This window comes from Eupeodes corollae, chromosome 2 (assembly GCF_945859685.1).
Source record: "Eupeodes corollae chromosome 2, idEupCoro1.1, whole genome shotgun sequence".
Classification (NCBI taxonomy): domain Eukaryota; kingdom Metazoa; phylum Arthropoda; class Insecta; order Diptera; family Syrphidae; genus Eupeodes; species Eupeodes corollae.
The window spans coordinates 9,539,779-9,550,608 of record NC_079148.1 but is presented as its reverse complement, the minus strand read 5'-3'; the positions used below and the strand labels follow the sequence as shown (position 1 = coordinate 9,550,608).

The window sequence follows — 10,830 nt, the reverse complement described above, 5'->3', positions numbered from 1 at the left end:
AAAACCTAGCTGTGATAGTTTAAAATCATCAATAAATAGAGTGAGAGTACTCAGAACTGAAGTATATCACAGACTGTCGAGGTCGTCGTCCCAAACAAATATGCTATCCTTGCATATAGCTTAGTATATAATCGAAGCGTACTTTAAGTTCAAAAGATTCGTTACATTTATTATTTTCATTCTTTCCATAAATTGGCAGATTCCCATGTTTACAGATTTTTATGCAAAGGTGTAAGAAAAGCTGACAAAAATATCAATTATAGGATTCTTCATAATTCCGAGAAATATTGAAAGCCATTAGTCCAAAATAAATACATTATTAAATTACAAATTAAAGTCTTTATTTTTGAAGGCGATACACATTATTTTTCTAACCAATTTCAACAGAATAAAAGAAAAAGAAAAAACTAAAAAATATTATCTACATTGACAAAAGATTTTAAAACTTGCTGCTCAATATAGTTTTTGTTGATGGAAAGCAAAAGCTAAAATCTAAACAACTGGCAAACCAGCAGATATGTCACTCTCAATACCACAATGATCGCTGCCACGGAGAATTTTGAATGTTCCATTATCACCCCAGTCGGAGTTCCAAGAGTTAGCAATTAGCCAGTAGGGTGTTTGGTTTTCAACACCCCAACCAATGATACGGATAGCATGGCCACCAAGAGCCTTACCATGTACATGTTGATAGACACCTTTATTTTTGGACAAAATAAAATTTATAAAACTATTTGTTTCTCTATATTTGTTGTATTTACCCTTTTTGTATAAAATTAAATCCTCATAAACTGTAAATGCTCCTTCTACTGGTCCATTGTTTTTAATTTCGTTTTGGATTTGTTGCACATCTTTGTGGACTGAGTAGGATGATTTTCCAAAGTGTTTGTCATCGTTGTATTTAACTTTGTAGGTGTTTTGGCATTGATGTTGGCAACGAGGTGTTTTGCCATGTTCGCCATCACAGGGAGGACGAGTTCCATTCACATGATGCTCGCAAGGTGCGATTTCATATGGACGACATCCCTTCAAAGTTTAACAAATTACAAATAATGTTTTAACAACACTACTTTATTTGTGGAGCCATTTAATTACCTGGTTAGATCCGTAGGTACCTCCACTAACGATACCCTTGCGTTTCCAGTAAGCCCAAGCTGCACCTGGGAAACCACCATTGCACCCAAATCCGCAAGTGTGGCAGCATGAAACCAAGTCATCGGCTGAGAAGTGGAAATTGAGTTTTCCTTTGGAGTGAATGCAAACCTAGATTGATACAAGTTTTTTATCGTTGTTAAGGATTTGCATAAGTATAACATAGTTTAATTTAAATTTAAGGTCGGCTTAACCCCATTTATTCCGCTAAGTTTATACAAATTAGCATCCAAATTTATTTAAAAACAAACTTATAACTAAGAGTTTGTTGTAGGTGTTGTTCAAATGAATTCGGATTCAAATTGGCCAACCGAAGCATAAGGGTCAAAGGTCTATTCTTGATATTTATGAATATCTTGACATGCAGACCAATTTGAATTCGGACAAACTTCATGTTAAGCAATCGAATCACGTTAAAGAATTCCTTACACCATCTTTTAATACGTCGAACTTCCATAACTCGGTCGAATAACTTAAGGCGAATTTCTCTATAACTCAAAATTTTATTGAGAACTTTGATTTTTTAGCCTTATTTTCATGAATTTTGCCCTCCATAATTTGAACTTCTGTAAGTCGAATTACTCTATAAATCGAACTTTTAAGATTCTGTTTGATGCCAAATAGTCTCTTTAACTCGAACTTTTTCGTCTATTGGGTAAATCTCATTTTATTTAACCTCTGTTTCGAAATTTACTGAGGCTACTATAATTATTTTAGACGTTTGTTTAGTAGATACATTCTAAATTCGTTGCTCTTATTTGGGCAACCCACATTTTTTCCAATTTCTTGAAAAATACTTGAGTCTACTGTGATTGATTTCTGTAGTTTTGTTTGAAGAAGAGGGAGTTCAGAGTTTGTATGTTTTTCATTTTTGAACTTCGGTTTTGAACGGGTTAACTAGTTTTTATGCGCAAAAGTTCCTAGTTTTGTTTATTTTTTTCAGTTGGAAAAGCAGCAATTTTCGAATTTAAAATGTCAGCAATCTTACTTTTGAACAAAAGCAGAAAGTCATAAATGAAGTCGAGAGTGGTGGCAAAAAGAAAATCGTTGCCATAAAAATATGGGTTACCGCAAAGTACACTTCCTACCATGTTGAAGAACAGAAAAAAAAATGCTGAAACTTCACGAAACGAAAAAACCGTAATGACAAAAAAACCTCTAAAATATGATCGTGTTGACAAGGCTGTCTCTGAATGGTTTATGGAAGCCAGGAATGAAAACATCCCAATTTAAGGGATACTTATAAAGAAGAAGGCTAAAAGATTGGCAATTGAAATAAGAGAAACTGATTTTGCTGCAAGGTAGGTAGAAATGGCGATCTCAAGGCAACCTAGCCTGAGATCCAATTAGCGCTGTAGTGCGCCGTTTTGATACCAAAAACTCGTTTGACCTTTTATTGAAAGGGATAGATTTATAGAGAAGCTTCATAGCGATTATTATGTTAGAGCCATTTTGTCGCATTGAGAAAAAAGATTAGGTCTGTTTGCCATAGCAGGACATTCGCATAGGAAATGGATTATCGTTTCACTTTCTCTTTAGTCACTACAGCTAGCGCAAATGGTGTTGTAAGAGATACCCAACTTCTCTGCATGAACTCTTATAGGCCAATGTCCGGTACAAACCGCAACAATCCTGGCTATGTCTTGCCTTGGCCTGCATAAAAGATCGTTTGTACGGGCTTTATTATAGATGGGCCATATCTTCCTAGATATAATGAAGTTGGGTAAATTGCTCCACCTTCGGTTTGATTCAGTTTGGTAGATAGAAAAGATTTTACCCTTCATAGGACTAAGAGGAATGTTAACCATTTCCGCAATTGAGCTATGAAGGGCCGATCCTTGCCTGGCTAGCTCGTCAGCCCGTTCATTTCCCACGATACCAGGGTGACACCGAGGTTAATATTCAGGCTCGCAAGCTCATCGCGACATTGCTGGACCAATTTAGATGAGGATATGGCCGACTATCTGTAATCATAACCACATTTCGGTTTTGGTTTGGGTTTTATTTAAGTATCTTACATGCCTCCCTTATTGCCAGCAGTTCAGCCTGAAAGACGCTAGCAAAGTCAGGAAGCCTAAAGGATTTGGCTACATTTAGGGACTCAGAAAAGATCCCAGAACCAACTCCGCACTCCATCTTTGAGCCGTCAGTAAAGATGGTTGTGTCGAAACCTATCAACATAATGTCATCCTCCCAATCTTCTCTCGATGGGAAAATAACCTTAAACCCCTTACTAAGGCTCAAGGTAGGAGTGCAGTAGTTAGTGTCTACCGAGATAATATCTGAGGGAATCAATTTCGTTGTGTTGCTGTTCCATAAGGTTTTGACAACCAGCTGTTTGATTCCTTCAGCCTAATAGCGCTGCAGGAAACTATGTATTTAATAAAAAGGTCGATTGGTAGAAGATCCAAAATAACGTTTAAGGCGTCCGTTGGGCAAGTACGCATGGCCCCTGTGGTGCCCACGCAAGCTGTTCTCTGAACTTTCTTTAGCTTATCAATATTATAGGTTTTGCTAAGAGCAGGCCTCCACACAATCGATATGTTAAGATTGGACGTACTACGGCTGTATACGTCCATAAAATCATCTTCGACTGAAGTCCCCACTTTTTGCCGAAAGTTTTGCTGAAGGCGTAGAAGGCAACACAGGCCTTCTTAACGCGTACTTCAATATTTAGTTTCCAGTTTTGTTTAGGGTCGAGTATAACTCCCAAATATTTTGCACTGGAAGATAATGATAGGATTTGTCGAGGCAGCGTGAAGGGCGGTACTTTAGTTTTGGTGGTAAAGAGCAACAGTTAAGTTTTACTTCGGTTAACTCCTAGTCCACAATTTGTGGCCCAGTTGCTAACTTTCTTCAAAGCTGACTCCGTGATTTCACTAATCACAGAGGTGTACTTTCCTGACACCAATGGCACCAAATCATCCGCATGGGCTACCGCCTTCACTCCACATCTCTCGAATTTAACGAGAATTGTATCCATGAATAGAAACAGAAAAATGTACATACAGTATACGATATATATGTATAATCAAGAAGATTGCAAGCATTGGAAACAAAATGTTCTACCAAAACTAATGGAAGGTTACAGTGAAGATGACATCTTCAATGCCGACGAAACTGGACTTTTTTATAAATGCCTTCCAAATAAAACATTGGCTTTTAAGGGTGAGAAATGTCACGGTGGTAAACATAGAAATGAGCGGGTAACATGTATGACTGCAGCAAATATGAGTGGAAAGGAAAAACTTAAAATTCTTTTGATCGGTAAAAGAAATAAGCCACGATCTTTACAAGGAGTAAATTCTTTACCTGTAAAGTACCGAGGAAACAAAAAGTCGTGGATGTTAACTGACTTTTTTGAAGATTGCGTTATAGAGTGGGACAAGATATTTCTTAATCAAAAACGAAAAAACCTTCTTTTTGTTGACAACTGCAGTGCCCACAAATCACCAACAAACTTAAAGTCTATTAAGCTTGTTTTATTTGTCCACCAAACATGACAGCCGCCTTACAGCCAATGGATCATGGTGTTATACAGAATTTTAAGTGCTTCTACAGAAAAAGAATCATCAGCAAAATACTTTCCTCGCTAGAGGAGGGGAATGTTAGTCCAAAAACTACCTCACTGGACTGCATAAAAAATGTTTCAATGTCATGGAACTGTGATGTAAAGAGCTCGATTGGCAAACTTTCTCATTGGGATGAAGAAGACGATTTAAGCTTGGCAGAGCTAAGAGAAATTCACGCTGACTTTGGTGTGCCCATAAATGAGTTCAGAGAAATGCAAGAGGATTTTTCTCGTATAAGAGATGAGCGAAAAAATGTCAGAGTCCCTTAACTTGGATTGTTAAATTTTTGTTTTATATTGCACTATAGTTTGATCTGCTAAAATTTGTATTCAATGGTTTCTGGAGTCTTATACTTGAACGACTAAAACTAAAGTTAAAGCTACCAAGACCTACTGGTGATGAAATTTGTCAAACAAAATTGCAAGTACATCCTATGATTTGTCAAAGAAAGAAAATTTGTGAGAGAAAATCTCTGTGAATAATTATTTAGACGGGATAGAGTGGGGCGCATTAGAGGTGGAGGGGCCATTTATGCACGTAGTGGGCAAAAGCCACAATTTGTATGTGAATCCCTTCCTGGTAGTTACATTGATTTTATATTTATTGAAATAGCATGCAAAGATAATAAGATTCTACTGGGTTCAGCATATAGACCAAATAAACACATTGATACAACACCATTACTAACCAAATTGGATGAATTGGCCCATGTTTCACCTTATATTATTTTAAGTGGAGATTTTAATAGCAACCTTCTTTTAGAATCCACTTTTTCTGATGACATGAAAGCTCTAAACTTACATCCAGTAAACACATCCACTCCTACTCACTTTACCAAGGACAAAAGTAGCCTTCTTGATGTATTTTTTGTTAGTGAATAGAGCAAAGTTCTTCATTTTTACCAACTTTTTGTATCCTGTTTTTTACACCATGACCTATTGCACTTAACTTACCAGTGCAAACCCCTTTTATTTTAAGCAGCAGATTTTGCTATAGAGATTTTAAAAGAAATAGGAGAAAGTGTAGATAAGAATTTTGTGTCTTTTCTCATTCTTTTGGATTTTTCCAAAGCCAATGAGACTCATTTTCTCATATATTAGTTCTAGACACCAGCAGTAGTTGCTAACAACCAAACTTCAAGTTTTCTTCCGCTAACACGAGGTGTTCCGCAAGGGTCTATTTTAGGCCCATTACTTTTTACCATGTATGTTAATGAGCTCCCGTCTCTAAGCTTTAACTCATCCATACATATGTATGCCGATGATGTACAGCTTAGGTACAGTTGTTCACTGGGGTTGTTTGAAAATGGTATTTGGGAGATAAACGAAGATCTTAATAACATATTGCTCTGGTCTCGATCAAACGGACTTTGTTTAAAAGCTACTAAGTCAAAATGCTTAGTCATTTTAAAAGACACTACATCTTACTTTTCTCCAATATTACTCAATGATAACCCTATTCAGTTTGTTGACTCAACCAAGAATCTTGGAGTAGTACTCAATAAGACAATCACTTGGACAAATCATATACAACTTATCATAGGTAGAGTGTACGGAGGCTTACGTATGTTATGGACCACCCAAAGAATAACTCCAATAAAAACAAGAATGATTTTTGCTAAGTCGCTGTTTATTTCCCTTTTATTATTTGGGCGTGAACTATTTATTAATTGCGATTCCAAGCACAAAAGGAAACTTAATGTTGTCTATCATAGTTTGACGAGATATGTATTTGGACTACGGAAATATGTTAACATTTGCTCATATGCAAGATTAATATATGGTTTTTCTCTTAATAACCTTTTCTCGTTTAATGTATGAATATCTTAACCACGGAAGGGATCGTAGACAAAAACGCAAAAATCTTTTCTGAATGGCTTCGAGTTTTGTTACGTGTACGGCGGCGTTAGTAAGGTGACCATACTGTACAGCATATTCCAGGACTGGTATTACAAATGAAACAAAATGTAATTTTAAAAAATATGGATCACGGAAATCACGGCCAAGTCTCTTAATAAAACCCAGAACTCTATTTGCTTTTTTAACTATGAAGTTAATATGTTCATTGAATGTTTTTTAAGGGTCTAAGACAACGACCAAGTCAGAAAATACATATATTCCACTTAAAGGACAAGATTCAAACATGTAACTTAATACGATTGGACATTTTTTGCGTGTAAAACTCATGGTTTTACATTTGCCAACATTTAAAACAAGACGATTATTATTGCACCATTCCCTAAATAATATTAAGTCTTCTTGCAAGAAAATGCAGTCAGATGTGGAGTTAATTTCTTTTTAAATTTTAATGTCATCAGCTTATATTAGGACGGACGAATTTTGTATGATCGACACCAAGTCATTTATAAATAATACAAACAGAATAGGACCAAGGTGACTACCCTGGGGGACACCAAAATTCACAACAAATTAACTTGAACACTCATTACGAAATTTAAAACTATAACGTTTATCTTGCAAATATGAGGAGATCCATATTATGAAAAAAAAAAATCAAATGGGGTGGCGCAACAGTCCGTTGTGAACCAGGGCCTAGTGACTTACAATTCTGAACCATTCCTGTGTGCGAGTACTGTTGTCAGGAATGGAAGGGACCTACAATTTAAGGCCGAATCCGAACGGCTAGTTGGAGAAAGCACTTTTTCATGACAAGAATTACTCTTGAAGGATTTGCCAATTCCTCGCAAGAGGCAGTACCCGCGAATTTTTTTTTTTTAAATTAAGGTGGCACAGGCAGGGATTGAACCCTAGACCCCTTGCATGACAGTCCAACGCACTAACCATCATGCCACGGGTACTACAATCCAGTTTATGAAACTGTCGTTAAAACCTAGCTGTGATAGTTTAAAAGCGAATTACTTAAAGACATGTTGAAAAGAACACATAGCGGGTGTGCTAAATACGAAGCACATTTCTTTAAACTGGATGATGGTACACCATCGGGACCAGGACTAAAACATTCGTCAAGTTGCAGGATACTATTAAGGACAATATCTTCACTTATAACGATTGATAGAATTTATGTGAGGAAAATTTATAATAGTGGTAGACGTGTTAGTAAAACTAAAAGTATTATAATCTACAAAAGTATCTTTGAAGTAGTTTCCAAACTTGTTCGCAATTATTCACGGCTCATTACTATTTGATGTCGAATTAGTCATTAAGTTAGGAAACCAACATGTTTTCTTCTTACGATTAACGAAGTTTCAAAAATTATAATCACCCTCTCACGTTTCGTAAGAGACTCAAACTGGTTCCATTGAGCTTGGGAGGAAGTGTGGTATCAAAACGGGTCATTAAACTGGCCTAAGTGTGTCCGTTTCCATCTTGGACAGCCATTATAACCTAACCTTACCATCAGGATTATTTTTAAGGTTTAATGCAGTTTTCCGAATGTAGTCATCACATAGGATGTTAGAGTAGTCAATGCAAAGTTGTTTTATTATAATGAACGTCCTATAATCATCATCAGTTCCTTTTTGATTATACTTTATTCAAGCTTTGTTCCTTTTGTATTTTAAGTTTTTAACGTGAGAATCAAACCATGGTGGAGCACTTATGTAAGTTATTTCGAGTATTTTTAAATGGAATCGTTTTGTAGAAACAGTCAATAAGAGTTAAATGAAAGATGTTACACATATCGTGAATATCAAGTCACAAAATAAGTGATCCCAATTGATCGTACATAAAAATTAAAATTACACCTACTAAAGTTTAATTCTAGTTTGTTGTTATTAGATAGCATATGGGGTGAAGCCATGTTTAAATTAAGAACTATGTGTAATGCAGGATGATGGCGATCTTCAATTCTATCTAGAAGACTCAAGTACGTTTATGGGGGCACCACCCCAAATATGAGAATTATACGCGAGTTTCGGACAAATAAAAGCTTTGTGAATTCTTGACAGATTAGAAGGGGTAAGAATATTTTTGGATCGTCGGAGAAAACCTTAACAGCTAGCAGCAGTTTGGGCGTTGTCAAATACGTGATCACTCCACAAGAGATGGTTTGTGATGCACATACTTACAATTGAAAGCTGTTCACTGTTCAGTCTTCTCGATGCAAGTCCATCAATTGATATTGGCATTGGTTATTAGGTTTACGGTTTTGTGACAGTAGGCAGCATTTTATTTTCGACCCGTTAAATTTTTATTGCTGTCAAGATAAGAATTAAATGATCTTAGTCCAAACCCAAGGACAAGGATGGGAATCTTAAACAGATATGAATAGCTGCGTGTATAGTCATAGCGATACAATTAATTTTTAGACAAAAGTTCATTTAAAAAAATAAGGAAGAGTTACGGAGACAAAACGGAGCCCTCGGACACATCAGTGTTTATTTTGTGAATATCCGATTTCAACCCGTCCAATACAAGTTGAATTCAACGGTCCGAAAGGTAATTTCTAACCCAACAAAAAACAGATTCATCAATACCAAATACACGAATTTTCGATAATAGAGCTTGATGTCAAGTGTAATAATTTTACTTTCTCCAAAAACGATGGGATAAACTATGAGATCACCAGTGGACCTATTGCTACAAAAACCATACTGCCGTCATTAAGAAGCTTTCGTTCTTCAAGATATTTCTTTAGCTTAAAATTGAACAGTGTTTCCATGACATTGGAAAGAAGGGTTAGGTTAGGTTAGGTTATAGTGGTGAAAGAAGGGACGTAAGTGAAATTATAATATAATTAGAGGGTGAGGAGGATTCGACTTTTTTTTGAGGAACAGGCTGGATAAATGCTGTTTTCCATTCCACTCGGAAAGAGAGAATAGGACAAATAAAAAAGCTTGCCAGCGTTGAACAACACCTGTTTAGAACAATAGCGGTTTTGTGAATGACGAGATCTTTAAGTACTGTAGCAACTGCACGCGTGCTAAAGAAGAATCGTCCCATAAAATCGTTTACGCAACAGGAGGAGTCATATCAGTCAAAAGCATCTTTGAATTAACAGCAAACTGTTCTTTATCAATCGAGCTTTCAAAAGGAGTGTTCTATCTATTATTTGTATTTATTTATTTATTCATCTACGGATGTTATATCTTACAGATTACTAACAATCCAATGAGTAATATAATTAAATATATATACAATATATGTATATATATATATATATATATATATATATATAAATAAGTATATTTAAATAAATACCTATCTTAAAGCTAATTTACAATATTTTGTAAATTAATTTTAAATTCAAATCTGTTTGTTGAGAGATCAAGTTCATTACCTAAAGAATTGAAAAGTTTAATACACCTAGAAAAGGATTCATTGCAAAATGATTATCTGTTTTGGATTATTAAGAAAATGACATAACCGCAATTCTCTCTCCGGAGTATAGATCTCAAAGTAAGTAAGAATCGGTGGACACTTAATACGATAAGAAAATACATCATGCACAAGCAACAAACACTGAATAGACCGTCTTTTTTACAATGAATCAAATCCAGTTAACGCACACCTAGAAACATAATGATGGAGTGTCAATTCTCCATTTTAACTGCCTAACTACAAATATTGTAAGAGCCTTTTGCACTCTTTCAATACGTGTTATTCTAATAGAAGTAGAAGGAGACCATTCAATTGAACAATACTCAAGAATTGGACGAACTAAAGACGTGTTAACTGATTTTAAAGCGTAAGGGTTAGAGAACTCATTACAGTTTTGCTTAACGAAACCAAGCATTGAATTAGCTCTGGCTACAAAATAGTCCACAGTAACGAAAACAACAACTTTGAAACGAAAATGACTCCAAGATCACAAATTTCACATTTGCGATCAAGAATTTGATTGAAAATTTGGTAGTTGTTTACCATTCAAACCAAAGTTCGATGTGCAGAAAAAACATTATATTTTTGTATATTCAAAGCAAGAACATTTCTTTCACACCAAATATTTAAATCATTTTTAAGATTTTGATGATTAATTCTATTTTTTATGCAAAGATATATTTTAAGGTCATCAGCATACATTAAACATAAAGCATTTTTCAAAAGAAACGGGATTTCATTATCGAAAATATTAAAAAAGAGTGGTCGAAAGTGACTTCCTTGAGGAATTCCAGATGAAACTTTAA

At 35.4% G+C, this 10,830-nt stretch overlaps 1 protein-coding gene across 2 annotated transcripts in view; it reads right to left on the bottom strand.

Moving 5' to 3' along the window:
- Positions 1-312: 312 nt before the first annotated feature.
- LOC129945513 (cathepsin B) overlaps positions 313-10,830 on the bottom strand; it is a 112,970-nt gene continuing 102,452 nt past the window's right edge. For both annotated transcript variants that reach the window (XM_056055300.1, XM_056055299.1), the window contains exons 4-6: positions 1,096-1,263; positions 762-1,026; positions 313-698 (exon numbers count right to left, since the gene is read on the bottom strand). In XM_056055300.1, coding sequence (XP_055911275.1) covers positions 493-698; positions 762-1,026; positions 1,096-1,263 — 639 coding nt within the window. In that variant the 3' untranslated portion in view covers positions 313-492. The remainder of the gene's footprint in view (positions 699-761; positions 1,027-1,095; positions 1,264-10,830) is intronic.